At 43.1% G+C, this 15,672-nt stretch overlaps 1 protein-coding gene across 1 annotated transcript in view; it reads right to left on the bottom strand.

Moving 5' to 3' along the window:
* Positions 1-15,672, bottom strand: part of LOC141020373 (target of Nesh-SH3-like) — a 28,195-nt gene that overhangs the window by 10,307 nt on the left and 2,216 nt on the right. The window contains exons 2-10 of the mRNA XM_073495424.1: positions 11,721-11,900; positions 7,020-7,088; positions 6,803-6,935; positions 5,321-5,502; positions 5,181-5,233; positions 4,046-4,085; positions 3,163-3,237; positions 2,228-2,269; positions 164-373 (exon numbers count right to left, since the gene is read on the bottom strand). Coding sequence (XP_073351525.1) covers positions 164-373; positions 2,228-2,269; positions 3,163-3,237; positions 4,046-4,085; positions 5,181-5,233; positions 5,321-5,502; positions 6,803-6,935; positions 7,020-7,088; positions 11,721-11,900 — 984 coding nt within the window. The remainder of the gene's footprint in view (positions 1-163; positions 374-2,227; positions 2,270-3,162; positions 3,238-4,045; positions 4,086-5,180; positions 5,234-5,320; positions 5,503-6,802; positions 6,936-7,019; positions 7,089-11,720; positions 11,901-15,672) is intronic.

Genomic DNA, 15,672 nt, shown 5'->3' with positions numbered 1-15,672 from the left:
TACAGTAGTATTCCCTCAATTATCACTGAACTCATTTTAACTGTCTTCTGTCTCAGTCGGCGCTTTGCAGCCCAGCCAACTGATTTCTGACACAAAACCTGGCGATTATTTAACAAACATAGTAAAAAAAAAAAAAAAAAGGGAAGTTGGGAGGTGAAATTACCAGCAGGGTTAAAAGGCTTCTCGGGTGCCTTAGTGGGTGCCTTAGTAGTCTGCCCCTGACGTGAGTCGGCATTGGAGGGTAATTTAAGGAGGGGGGAGGCAGTGGAAGTGGCAGTGGCAGGAGGGGCTTTGGTGGGCAGGAGTTGGGGGAGGGCCGGAGGATGATCCGCCGGTCGGTTGGAGTCGTTTCTAAGAGTGTTTCCTTTGTCTGGGGTGAGACAGGAGAGAGGTACACTGATCATGGGAATCTGATCCTCTAGGTTGATTTTAGACACCAAATTTTAGTTTTGGGTTGAATGACGTTGGACATACTGTACTGTGCTTAAACAGACATGCATTTTGATTCATGTCATCATCTCCAACACTGTTGGACAAATGAAAGTCACCAGATACATGTCTTTATATTTTTCTGTCAACTTTCTCTCAAGTAAGACTGGGTATCAACACGTGTCCTGAAGTATAACTGTGCCAAAAATTGGCATTAAATGTCCAATGACAAGGGTCGGATTTTTTGAAACATGAACACTGCTTGTTACCTCCACCAGGAAGGTCTTGTTTTGTGTCCATTTTACCTGTTGGTTGGTCAGTCGGTCTATCAGTCGATTGGTCAGTTTGTTGGTTGATTGGTTGGTTATTCTCAGGGCATAATGCATGGATGCATCTTGCGTTCGTGATTTTGGACTGTATCTTTTTTAAGCAAAGCACTTCTTAAATTGCTCACAGTAATGTCTCTAGAACATGTTGTTTTGATATTTGGCCTAAACTCTGGTATCGTATCGACACAATCACACCCAGTCCTACTTTCAAAACAAGAATCTCTAATTAGCAAACAAATGTCCAAAGGATAAGGTTTTGTTCCCATCATCTTGTACCTCATAGAAATACAGAAAAGTCGAGAAGACATTGTACAGAGGGGACGGGAGCTTGGGAGTTTTGCAGAACGACTTGTGTTGTCTTTCCCTGGTGGGAAAATCCAACAACGTCTGCGTCTGAACTGGCTGACATGCAGTCCTGTCATGCAGACTGATTGAACATGGCAATGACTTCATGAAGCAGCCACGGTGAGGACAGACAGACAGACAGACAGACAGACAGACAGACAGACAGACAGAGGAAAGAACAGATTTAAAGATAGAGTCTCAGTTTCTCTGAATAATACTGAATTCGCTGAAATCCAAGACGATCTACAGGTAAAATATCCTATTTGATCTACCTCTTGAACAGCCTCTCATTGGCTGGTGTTGTTTGGACATAATGTTGCTTAAATCCACTGAACCTAATCATAAATGTTGTTGGATAACTTTCCAAAGATACTTCTCGCAAATTTGAAAATTGGCTTCAATTAAAAGTTTAATTGAGAAAATCTATAGAAAAAGATGCTAAAACTTTAAGAAATAACAATAAAAACAATCTGTTTTCATGAGGAATTTGCAGTTTTATAAAAACCCTTTGTTGCCATTTTAATAAACTGATTTTACTGCTTGTGTTGAGTTAGCTGGCTAGCACAACTTGTTTACTAGATAACCAGTATGTTAGCAGTTAGCTTGCCAGCCACAGATGGACTTGTGAGCAGTCACATCATCATCAAGTTTTTCTAAAGAACATCTGATATTGAGCTGTTAAAGACTGGACAGATCTTGAGGTTACGGAAAAGGTAGAAAACACAGATAAAAGGAAAACTGAAGTGTGTGAAAGAAGAAAAGCAGAAGAAGTAAACTGACGGCTTCAGGTGCACAAATGCAGCAGTAACATGACCTTTAGCAGCATAGTGTACAGCTGCACTCAGGGTGGGCGGGGCAAAGTGAACTTACTCGTAGCACCTGACCTCCAGTGACATCATCTCCACGCTTCGTATCGACTTTCTAACTGCGCTCAAGGCATGCTAGCATGCAGCCAATCATAACAGCTGCATGGTCCCAGACCCCTCCCCTTCCCAGGTGCATCACTGGGCTCAGCCGAAGCAGGTAAAGACAGGCTGCGAATAAAGCTGGATGATTAAAAATAAATAAATAAGAGCGTCTTTTCTTGTTACCGAGTGACTCGTGAGGCCATTTGGGCTCAGCGAAGCCGGGCAGAGGTAACGTTTCCTGGTGGCTCTCAGGCGGAGCTGTGGGAAATAATATGTTTGGTTTAAAGGAAGTAAATGTGAAAGTGGTGAAAGTAGAAATAAATGATGGATTTGTTTGGAAAGAAGCAGCTTCAGAGGTCGGGTTGGACGGATGTGGCCTCTGAAATGGATAACACAAATTTCAATACGAAAAAAAAAAACAGTTTTTGCCACAAATTGTAAAATCTGTTCTTAACAAACAGTGAGTGAGTGAAGCTTGAAAACTAAATCGCGGGTGAGTTTTAATTATAGACTTTTATAGATTTCCCTTTTAATGTCTTACGGTGCACTTTGAACCAAACTGGCGTTGTTGGAAGTTTTGTTCTTGAGTCGCACTTTAACCTTCAATGAGATTTGGAGACTTTGCAGAACAGAATTAGCAGCAAAGATTCGGTCAACTGATCGGGGTTCGTACACTCCATGTACTCACAATCTTAAACGTAGAAAAATCATGTGTGGGTCATCCGACCTGGGACCAAAACATGGTATTTAATAAAGCTGATAAGTAGCTCTCCTGGTAAAGAACACGCCTCATTTCTCCGTCATAAAACCTTTCATTTGAACCGGAGGAAGTTCTTAAGACGTCTGTGACTCAGTTTAAAATTACACTGTAAAAACTTTTCAGAACCTGTAATGACGTCACTTGGAGATCATTTTGCTCAGCGAGGTAACACACAACTTTGGACAGTCCAATTTTTTTGCTAACACTCGTAGCATACATCACTCACTCACTTTCAGTTTTCACATTAATCAGCAGTTTTTGAGGCTCAGTTTTTTTAATCGGTCGAACCCGACTGTGAAGCTTTTGAGGCGTCTCTGCAGCCCTGAGTGGAAGAATAAAACGTATAAGAGGAGATGATGTGTGTGTGGAGGAGAGAAGAAGAAATAATCACCAAAGGAAGTGCGAGGAGCTCCGGGGAAAGCCGGGTTTTTGAGCAGAGGAGAACCTCGAGTCCTGTTGTGCAGAGCTGCAAACGAGTCGACACGACACAGGAAAGAAAACCACAAACTTCTTATTGAAGGAACAGCTGTCATTATCTACTCTCAAGTACACGCAGCTTAAAAAGCTTCTAATTAAAACTTTACTTAGATTTAAAATGAGTCCATCTTTCATTCGTTCATTTGATACACGATCCTAAATCAGAAAATCAAAAACAGTTGCTTTCCTTCTTAATTTAATGAAAAATGACGTTTATATTAATCACAGCTACGTCTTAAGTTGTACCTTCTAGGAACGGCAGCTCCTCCTGCTTCACAATCTATGAACATTTTTATATTTTTTATTCACACTGCAGGTCAGTTAATCCATAAAATCTCAGATCAGTCTCCGTTTACAGTTTCTAAATGTTTGAATTGGCTTCTCTTCCTGATTCATATGATCGCAGTGTGAATATCTTTGTGTTGTCGGACACTTGATCAGACTAAAGAAGCTGTCTGAGGACTCACTTTCACTAAATCCTGAAAGAACATTTGCATATTCGATCTAAGATTTGCTTTTCTGTGAAATCTTCTGTCCTTCCTCCTGCAGACTTTAAACCAGCCTGAACCTGCAGTGACGCCGTCACCGCTTCTCTCATCTCTATTATTATGGTCTCCTCTGGGAACAGGTGGAGGTGGATTACACACACTAGTCCACATGAAACAACTGTACATACCTGCACAGCTAATAAACAGATTCCTTGAATAATGTGAGGCAGCACTAATGACGGAGCAGAAACCATCGCTGCCTCAACAGGTTCACTGACTGTAAGAAGTTAAAGAGACGGCTGAACTCACCGAGACGAGGAGGGAACAGAGCGTGAGGGCCGAGAGGCTTCTGCAAGACAAAATATCAACTTCAGGATTCTGCGACTTAAATGACCTTAAAAATAATCAAATAAACACAATCAAAGAAGATACTCCCAGCATGCACCGCTTCAGATTCTGTCCTCAGGCAGCTACTGGTGGAGTGAATGGTTGGAGACAGTCGGCCGTTTTGTTAATATTTTACATATTCAACCTATTAGTGGTCTCAAGAGGGACGGATAGTTTTGTACATGAACTCAATCAATCTTTATTTGTACGCCGATAATTCACAACAAAAGTCGTCTCATGACACTTTGCAGATGGAGCAGGTCTAAACCGTAACAGAGGCCGACACGTCCCCCGTGAGCAGCACTTGGCTGCAGAGGAGAGAAAAAACTGCCATGAACAGGAAGAAACCTCGAGCAGAACCAGACTCAATGGTGGGCGGACGTCTGCCTGGACCGGCTGGGTTGGGCTGAACTTTTCTTCATTAAATTAAATGAATTCGACTTCACTAGAATTTATTTGGAAATTAAAATCTAACTTTTTTAATTCAATGAAATAAAATATCATCATTAAACCTTCAATCACGTAAATGCAAAAAAATTATAAATTGTGTCATTTCAGGTTTGGCAGCCACGACCTCCATAGATCCACTAACGAGATGAGGACGTGTGCAGACAAGCTCGACCTTTGACCCCTTTACCTCTAAACATCAACCCGAGATTTACGTCACCACACACGTTTCACACCACACATGTTTCACACCACACACACGTTTCACACCACACATGTTTCACACCACACACATGTTTCACACCACACACATGTTTCATACCACACACATGTTTCACACCACACACGTTTCACACCACACATGTTTCACACCACACACATGTTTCACACCACACACATGTTTCATACCACACATGTTTCACACCACACACATGTTTCACACCACACACATGTTTCACACCACACACGTTTCACACCACACACATGTTTCATACCACACGTTACATTATAACTATCTCAAATTGTACTAAAGTACAGTACTTGAGTAAATGTACTCAGTTACATTCCATGGGTGCATTAACATGACATTTGCAGGCTGCAGGCTACATACCAGCGGCTTGGCGAGAGGATTACGCAGCTTGTACGGCTTCTGTGCGTTCTTATCTGTGAATCCAGACCAAAATATTATTATTATCTATCCTAAATTAATTCATCAATGACTCAGTAATTTAATAAAAAGTTACTCCTTACTGCCCATGTTGGTGTTGTGGATGACCGGTTTGCTCCACATGCCGGTGCGGTCGTCCTTGTTGGACCGGACACCGAACTCGTAGGGCGTGTTGGGTTTCAGGTTGTCGATGACGGTGTCGCTGGTGGGGCAGGTCTGATAGATCCACTTCCTGTTCCTCTCCCTGTAGCGGATGGTGTAGAACCTGAAGGCAGGAGAGCAGCAATCACAGGTTAACAGCGAGAAGGTGGATGGAGGGGAACCAACAAAGCCAGAATTAGTCCAAGTGAGTTTACTTTTCTGGTTTGAATGGACGCCTGTCACAAAACTGGGATGGCACTCAGTAGAGTGCATACCTCCACCAACGCCCAACAGTCTCTTTTGTCCTCCCTCATAGATACCAGCCACCTAAACAGGCTTGATTTTGTTCATCAACATACGATCATTATTCAACAATTTCCTGGATCCGTCCCTTTACCTGGATCAGCACAAAAAGTTAATGAGGTCTATTCTGGGCCGAGACCCATCCTCCATCCAAGATTGGTAAAAATCTGGTCAGTAGTTTCTGTTTAATCCTGCTGACAAACCAACCAACCAACCGGTAGCCATCATGGCGGGAGGCATGATGAAGCTGATAAATGACCTCAAACTGCAGACGAAAGAAATGAACTCATCAAAGTTTCCCTGACCAACACCTCCGTTTGGTTTGTTGCTACAGTTGGCGCTCCGCGGCGCGCTAACCCCGAACACTCGCTCCACACTGACAACAAACACACGACAGACCAACATGGAGCCCTCGGCCTGTGTGGTTTGTCTGTGGCCGCCGTGACCTCAGCGTGGAAACAGCCTCTCATTAGGTGTTGTTAACTCTGGCGAGCAGCGCGGCCGATCTCCACTTTCACTCCCTCATGTCGTGTTTTTCAGAGGCAGCGGCCAAACTCTGCTCACGAGGAGCTTTAATACGACGGCCAGAGTGGCAGCGGACGCCCGGCTCAAGCTTTCCGACGGCTCCTCCAGCTCGTCTCACAGGGACGGAAAAAGAAAGGGATTCTTGGAGGCGACAGCCGATGGAAAAGAGAGGCCAGCCGGTTTAACATCACTCAGCACGACTCAAACACAGTCGAAGCATTCATCATGATGAAGTGCAGAGAAACACATTTCTCTCCCTCTCAACCCAACCGGCCGCCCACCTTTGAGTCCGGTTCTGCTCGAGGGTTCTGCCTGTTAAAGGCAGGTTTTTTTCACCACTGTTGCCAAATGCCCTTGTTCCTGCCTGACACGTCGGTGAGAAGGCCTCACAGTGCCTCAGACAAACTACACAGGCTGAAGCCTCTTCTAAAAAGTCAGAAACCTGCCGAGGGAAGAGGCAGAAGGAGGGGCGACGAATCAAACTGGTCAGAACTGTCTCTGATGGTCCGTCTCTCCCTGAGGACGTCCACAGTGTTGCAGTGAAACAGTTGTGACAGAGCTCACATCATTCTGATCATCTGTACTTGTTTTCTCACCCGTCCTCCAGGCACTCGTTCATGACGTCGCCCTCGTAGGGCGTCTTCAGGTAGTTTCCCCAGGACAGCAGCACGGCGCTGGGGCTGACGGAGCCGATCACCAGGTGGAGCGGCTTCTCCAGGTTCACCTTCCCTGTGCACACAGGTGAGGACAGTCACACCTGCTGGCCTCTACACCAGCGTCATAAAGCAAACAGGAAGTGGGCGGCTGGCGTACCTGTGCAGTGTTTCTTCACGTCGTTCACTGGGATTGGCTGGACGGCCACCAGGTACTTCGGCTCAGCGTCTGGAACAGGAAGTTGTTTCCATTATGACTTTTTATCTCACAAACATCGGGACACTTCTTTTCTCTCACCGGCACCAATGAGCTTCTGGTCTTTACAGATGTTCGTCTGTTTTGCTTCCATCACGTTTTCACATTTACACATTTAGGAATGTATTTCAGTTCAGATTTATGTTTTGGACGTTTATGCAGATAATCACATAGGGAGCCTCATTTGCATGTTTAAACCTAAAACATCAGGAGCCTTGTTACACAAAGAATAACGGTCTGTATGTAATCAGCTGCTTCATGGAGACCACCTCAAGGACTAATCCTTCATTCTCCTCCCGTGGGAGCTCAGAGCAGAAACATGTGAGGAACGCCGCAGTCTGTTCTGCAAATGTGCGGCCGTGATGATGATGATGACGATGATGATGTCATTAAAACGACCCCCTGTTCAGACGAACACATGGGAACGATTAGAGAAACACAAAGACGACATGTTGAAACAGTTTGTCTCTGCTGAGAGTCGAGTTTCAGCAGAAAATCCCTCAGACGCCTGAAAACTCGACAAGTCTTCATGATAATCACTCTGAATGTTACTAAACTGTCCCTGCACTTATTAAACCAGGACAGAGGTTTGGTGGACAGACCCACAACCAAACTTTACTGATTATTTCATGATAAAACTTTCTTTTTGATGTGAAAATAGTTTTCACTGGTTTTAACCACAGACCAGAGAGTTTTTACACAAAGTGAACCTGTTTTCATTCAGGATACTAAATATTACATTTCATCAGATATTTCTGCGTCAGCTCGTCTCTGCGTGATGTTTGAATAAAGTTGTGTAACTGTGAATAAAACGTGCTTCGACAGAAACTTCTAATAGAAAATGATGTTTGAATAAATGAAAAAGGTTTGTGGGTGTGACGGGCGAGGCACCCTGCAGCATTATGGGTAAAGTGCGAGCAGTTAAAGGGATTAACCGTGAAGCCGAACAGGAAGAGCACGATGACGACCGACTGAGCAGGATACACTGTAAAAATCTGTCATTCTATGGATTCTTCCCAATATTTGTCTTTTATTTATTAAATTGAAGGCGATTATCAGTTAAAGACGTTTTGGTTCTGCAGTTTTACATCGTTCTGTTTGTTACTTGAGAAATATTTTGTATGTTTATGGAAGTTTTTACAACAAAGACGTTGAATAAATGTGTTTTTACTCAGTTTAGCTCTTTAGCTTTGAGACTCGACAAACAGGAAACACAAACATCTCATCCTCCTGTGGCGCCTTCATCAACACATCCTGCTTTATTTAATGTGTTCAAAGCTTCTGGAAATGTCCAAATCCTAAAGAAAAGGCACCATCTCATCCCACACCAGACTTCATTCAAAACTACAGCATTTTAAGACAAACCTCTTAAAGTCCTGGAGCTGTGCGTCTCTTTGTGAACCTGAGAGGTTTCATTCATCTGCTGCTCCTCAAAGCTTCACACACTGACAGGTGGGTATAAGCCCCGCCCACTCCTTCCCCTCCTGACCTCATCAATCACCTGCAGTCACCTGGGAGACCGAGCAGTGTTTGTCGTCCTTTCTCTGCTTTTTCTTTTCTTTTTTTGTCTCGGTGGAAAATTTATCAGCTGCATTAGTCACGAGGGTCAGGAGGGTTAAACCAGCTGCCAGCGGTTTTATTTTAATCTTTCCTTTTGTTGGAGTCGACGGAGGTTTTCTTTTACTGGAACTTTAATGTTTGAGGCTGATTTTTGTCTCTAAATGATCTCTATATGACACCTGACTTCCTGAATAAATCTCGCTGACTTGAATCTTGAAAAGCTCCCTAATTAATCAGGTTTGTTTATCTATGAACGACATCTACACGTTGACCATGTAGTTATTTAAAAAACGTGAAAATGTAGCTGAAGTTTGGTGGGAAAACTTTGAATTCTTTCAGATGACGCTGAAGAGGATTAGCAGCAGTACTCAACCCCAGATGTCAGATGGAGAACAACGACCCAATCATCATTTACGGATGATTTCATCGTTATTATTTCTTTCTTTTCTACGTTTTCACCTGTGAACTCCACATTGTGAGTCAGAAACAACCCAAACGTTCACAGGTTATATTATAATTATATGTTTTTGGTTTGGTGGTTCTGGAAAACTTTTTAGGATTAGCAGCAGTACTCAACCCCAGCGAGTCAAAACAGCTCACATTTTGGCTGAAGTTTGGTGGGAGTGTTCTGAATACCTCTGAATTCTTTCTGTTGAAGTTTAAGAGAATTTGTTCCTTATTTGTAGTTTTTCATGTGGTGATAACGTTATGAACATATTTCTCAGCAGGACCCTGCTTGTCTTGTCAGGACGAACAGTTTGATGTGAGAAGCCGTCGTGTGACTGCGCTCTGAGGAAACACTGTCTGTTTGGGCTCAGAGAGGCAGAAACCACGAGCAGCGTCGGGTTTAAAGAGTCAACACTGCGGTCGATCCTCCCGAGCTGCTGATGGATGGTTCTCCGCTGAAGGCTTTTAACCACCAAGGTAAACACCACATGAAGTGTTTAAGAGCAGCTCTGACACCACAGCCCCGCCCACACCGTTTGACTGACAGGTGACCTCGGGGCAGAAGGAGCGGCGATGAGAGACGAGCGACAAATAAGGAGCCGGAGATTAAATTAAAACTTCTCCTGAAACTAAACTGTTTATGTCTGTTTGTCATTTGTCTCCTGGGTTTCATTTACACACACAGCGGAAAGTAAACGCAACATAGAAGAGCAGGATGTCTGGATGTCCCAGCTGCACTTGAACACAGCGCGTCACATGGTGTCCAGAAGCAAAAATCAATGAAAAGCCCACAATACAACGATTAGATGTTCGTGATCTGTCCACCAAACTGTTTGACGTCCCAGAAGACTGCAACCAAACTCCAGACAAAATGTGATGTTTTTTAAACTCTCATCAGGAAAGAAAATAAACCCTCTCAGCTGATAAGAAATCATCTGTAAATGTTTGGGTCGTTGTTGTTGATATGTCCACCAAACTCCAGCCAAATTCTAGCGTATTTTGACTTCAGGGGTAAAGTACAGTATCCATAAGACTGCCACCAAACTTCGGCTGAATTAAAGTTTTTAAAACATTGTAAAAAGCTAATGTCTCTCCACACACAACTGCGAAGACTGAAAGAAAGACGAAACAATGGAAAGAAATAATAAGATGAAACGGTCTTTAAATGTTTGGGTTGTTGTTGATCTGTCCACCAAACTTCAGCCAATTTTTTGTGGTTTTTGACTCGGCCTTATCCAGAAGCATTCCACCAAACTTCAGCCAAAATCTGGACATTTTTAAACGTATCAAACATCTTTCCACTGTTGTCGGAAAAATTTTGAAGCTCTCCAAAAAACAAAAGAATTAAACTCAAAAGTCAATGTTTCTGTGCCCATATCAGGGCAGGAAAGTAAGGCTTCTCACAGCTCAAACACAAACACCCACCAAACTTCAGCCAAATTTGGCCGTTTTTAAACACAGTACACAGCGAATGTCTCTGTACTGTCATGTGAGAAGAACTGAAGCTCTCACAGCTGATAAAATATCAAGACAGAACAAGTCATCATGTATGTATAAGTGGTGATCTGTCTACCAAACTTCAGCCAAATTTAGACGATTTTAAACAAAGAAGGACGTTAATGTCTGTTCGCTGTCATCAGAAGTGTAATCAGGCTCTCACAGCTGATTAAAGGTGCTGCAGGAGAGTCAACAACATCAGCCTGCAGAGAAGACAGCGCTGACGGACGACTTTCAGCAGGTTCTCTGTGAACTGCTGCGATCAGACGTCACGCCGTCGCAGCTTTTAGTGTTTTCTGTCCTGATGGGAGGAAAATTGTTGGCCGAGCTTCAGAAACAGGATCAGAGCCACCTGCTGCTGCTGCTGCCACAGTCCTCTGCTGCTCAAAGCTTCTCACGTTCTGCTGTTCCCCAAAGTATTTCTGCAGAAACTCAGTTTCCCACGAGTCTGAAGGTTTAGACACGGAGGTTCAGCGCTCACATGGGCACAGAGGCAGAAACCGTCAGTCTGCAACAGGTTTCACTAAACGCTTCTTAATCAGTCGTGAGAGAACAAACGTTCATTTGGGTAGGTGCTTGAGATCTGTCCACCAAACCCCAGTCAAATTTTAGAGCGTTTTGACTTCTGAGCTTGCTGATAAAGATAAGACTGAAGCAAACTTCACCTTTCTGCAAAAAATACTCTGAATTTCTTTTATAAAAACAGGTTGAAATTACGGTCACAACTGAGCCCATTTTGGTTCTTTTTTCCCAGGTTTTTGTTTTGGTTTCAAACAACTTTCAAGTGAAATCCACCTGGTTGAGTTCAGATGTCATGTTCTTAAAATACATTTAGTGATGAGGAGTTAGTGTTGATTAAATCTCAGTCCTTCTGAATCTTAAGGTGGTGACCTGTCCACCAAACTCCAGTCAAATTTTGGACCGTTTTGACTTAAACGATTAACAACTTTGCCGGAAAGTCTGAAAACCTGGAGAGAGCACAAGTGAAATATAGTGTATAGTGAGAAATGTAAGAAAAATTAAATAATAAAATAACCTCAAATAAAAGTGTTTGAATAATATACAGATATGTCCTGTTCAGGCCTCCGTAGCCGGTCTTACCCATCTCAGTCTCGTACGGTTGTCCGTTCTCGGGCAGCTGGATGAACTGTTTGGAGAACATGCTGCTGCCGTAACCCAGGATGTAACCCTCCAGCTTCACGTCCGGACTCGGACGCACAAACTTCATCACGATGGTGTCGCCGGTGGCGTTGATCCGAACCTTCATGTTCTGACGCCGCACTGAAGAGAAGAAGAGAGACGGATGTTAGAGCCGAGAACATTCGGTTTTCTTCCTGGAGAATAAAAATCTGCATAAAAAGCTTATTAGCTGCACAAGTTCATCTAAAAATATTTTAAAATGTAAAAAGAAAATTAGCAGTTAAAGGGATCTTCCACCAAACTCCATTCACTTTTTCTGACATTTTACTCACCTACCCTGTCGTTTCAATCAATCTTTGAGCAAAAACATCAAACATTGTCCAAACTAAGTTGGTGAACGTGATAAACATTTGACTTGCTAAACGTTAGCATGTTAGCATTGACATTGTGAGCATATTAGCATATGCTCCGAACTAAACTCCAAATCCTCCCGATCAAATGTTTTTATTACATCTGTGATTGATTCTGGCAAGAAAGTGCAGAACTGCATTAAAAAATATATTAAATAATGTAAATTTCACAACGTTAAGGAATCGTAACTTTCAACCAAACTGCATTCAAATTTCCTCACGTTTTACTCACATACCCTGCTGCAGCTTAAATCATTCCCATCAGCCTCAGCCTGACTTATTTACTTAATTTAGTGCCAATAAGCAAATATTAGCATGCTAACATGCTAATAAGCAAGATGTTGAACATGGTAAACATTCACTGACGAGTGTGAAACCGCCTCCAAACCAAACTGCTTCAAACGTACCAAACATCAACTTGAGGAAGAAAAGGAGTTGATGACCTGAATGTCTGAAGGTTCAGTGTGTTCTGAAGGAGGAACCACGCTCTGATTTGATTTCATGCTCTCATAATCTCTCAGACGGATATCTCATTTAGAAACCAAACTCTCCATCTCTTTTTATAATTTCCCTCTCAGCCTGCGGACTAACACTTAATGAACATGTTCGCCATCCAAACAGCAGATCAGCCCGACCTCGGCCTCTCGGGGTTCAGAGCCGACGTCACGCTCCACTGTTAAAAGTTTAACAAGTACAGAATGTTTCAGTCCCAACAGGGTTTCTCAGGAACTATAAACCTTTTTATTTCTCCAGGACCCGTCCATCACTGGGACAAACACCATGTTTCTACACAAACACAGGAAGAAGTTCATGTAGAACATTTGCTGAATTTACAAGAAGGAACAAATAATGAAGAATTAGTCAGAGACAGAGTTTCACAAAGTTTATAAAGTTTGTTTTAACTCAACAACTCTTAAAATCACTACATTTGTTAAGGGAGTCTGGTGATGTTGTGGTTATTAGTTCAATGGTTGGATCGGTTAAACAGATGGTGTGTTCACTGTTTTCTTCAGTTGTAGCTCTCTGACTCCATAGCAACATCATACTTCCTGTCAATCTTCCAAAGCATCATGGGAACTGTAGTGATAAACATAGAGCATGATTAGCTCCCAGTTACAAAAAGAAGTCTGAAGACGTCACTTTGGACCAGCATTTATAACATTTGACTGAACAATTAATTGATTCATTGTAAAAATAATTGCCAGAGATATAATCGTTAGTTGCAGCCCACGTTCCCATCAGCAGCTGTGTTTACTGATAATTAGAAAAATGTTAGCATGCTAACATGCTTGTACCAAACTCCATTAAATTTTCTGTATGTTTTACTCACATATCCTGCTGCAGCTAAAGAAGACTAAGAGAAAAGTATGTGAGCCCCAAAACACCAGAAAACAATGTTTTTTCTTATTTTCAGACGATTTATCATGTTTCAAAACAGCAAGCCACGTCCTGTCCCTTTAACGGAGTGCAGTCATGAGCCAGTTTCATGGATGAACTCAACTGTGTTTGTTTAGCTGATTAACTCTGAGCGCCGCTGCAGCGTGAAACAATCAGCTGTAATGACTCGTTACGGCCTCCTGCGAGGAGAACACCACGTTTCCTCAGACTGTTTTCCACTTTGTGTTGGACGCGAGGACGTCCGTCTCGTCCAGGTTTTCTTTGGGATGTTTGTTCCTGGGAAAGGCTGCTGGACATGTGGAATCATGCAGCTCATTCTTGGCAGCGCCGCTCGGCCTGTGGAGGGCTGTCCAACAGCAGCTGATTGAGTGGAGCGGATAAAACGCCTCAAACAAACATGGAGGACGGTCGTCCCTCCTGACGGCCGGGACAGCGTCTCAGAGGACCATGAACAGGAGGCAAAACAGTCGAAGGGCTCCTCAACAGTCTGCAGAAACTTTAACTGAAGTACTGAAGTACTTCAAACACAAGATGACCTGCAGTCCTGCTACTGCAAAAGTACTGCAGTATAATACGAGCACAAGACAACAGAGAGTACAAGAAGTACCACAAATACCACGATGGTACCAACGAGAACCAAAACAAGTACAAACACAAACATACAATTACTGCAAGCAAAGGGTACTGTGAAGTACAAATAATCAAAAGTAACAAAGTATCTAAAGTACAACATGAGTACTACGAAGAACCAACGCAGGTCACCAAGACTTCAACAGAACTCTTTCAAGAGTACCAGTAACAAAAGTCCTACATACAGCAACATATACATGCAGGGTGTGATGAAGTATTAATACAAACCACAAAGTAACAGCAGAAGTGACGATCACAGCAACGTCGATAAAACAACAGAAATCTGAATGGAGTCTGGCTGAGTGTCTGTAAACACCAGACCACACTGTCTCCAGCTGTAAAACACTGACGGCCTCTTTCATGTGCGCACTAATGAGCTGCTGCTGGTTTCACTGGTGTCACTGGACTCTGATGGTTCTGAGGGAAGTCGACTCCGAGAGGAAACTTTAAACTGAAGAAGTCTGTTACCGCCTCGCTAACCTGCCTGATAACTGACTTACAAACGGATCAGAACCAAATCTCTTCAAACCAGTGTAGGCTACTTCTTTGTCACCTATGTTGTGAGAAAGTCCCCAGACTCCCTTTAAAAAACAGTTGTTGAGTTGGAGACACTTTATAAACTGTGTGAAACTCTGTCTCTGACTGATTCTGACTGATTTGTTCCTTCTTGTAAATTCAGTAAATGTTCTACATGAACTTCTTTCTGTCTTTGTGTAGAAACATGGAGTGTCTGATGGACTGAGAGCTGAACACTTGTGATGGGATCAACTCAGGATGGATGATAAATTATAAAAAATCCAGGGGAGGTTTGGCATGTGAGTCAGCAGTTGCTGCATTTTGTGGCAAAAATGTGAAAACTGTCCAACAGCTGACGGAGAATAAGAGAAATGGTTTGGAGGCAGCTTGTAGATCTTTTATTTATTTGTGTTTTGTCAGAATCTCGTCAAAACAAAACAGCTGTGTGATTTGGCGCCACCTGCAGGCTGTCATGTCCTCCCTCAGTGTGTTTGTCTTCCTGTGGTGACGCGAGGACGTCTGCTCTGCAGCTCTGACGGACACATTAGAGACAGAAGATCACTGATGACAAAACACTGAGTTCATGTCGGCAGACGCTGACTGTAACCGAGTACGTTTCCTTTATCGCTCGTTTAAATCCATGTCATGGTTTGAAGTGAACTCTGAGGGTCAGTGCCGTGTTCACTGAATACAATTCAAACCATGTTGCTCGATCAGCTCCTCGTTGTAATTTAGTTCAGTCACCAGTCGGAGCAGCGTCGAGTCGTACATGAACGTCACCAAACTCACGTCCTCGTTCCTGGTTGTGAAGACGAGGACACGTTTTATATTCGCCACCTGAAACTACAGCTGAAGACGAGCGACACAGGTTCAGACTGTGATGCTCACAATTTTCTAGAAAAACTGCTGTGAGATGAAACATTATGGCTGCAACAATCCAAAAACCGCCTGTGAAACCC

The sequence above is a fragment of the Pagrus major genome, chromosome 24, assembly GCF_040436345.1.
Source record: "Pagrus major chromosome 24, Pma_NU_1.0".
NCBI lineage: Eukaryota > Metazoa > Chordata > Actinopteri > Spariformes > Sparidae > Pagrus > Pagrus major.
This window is presented reverse-complemented; position numbering and strand designations above follow the sequence as displayed.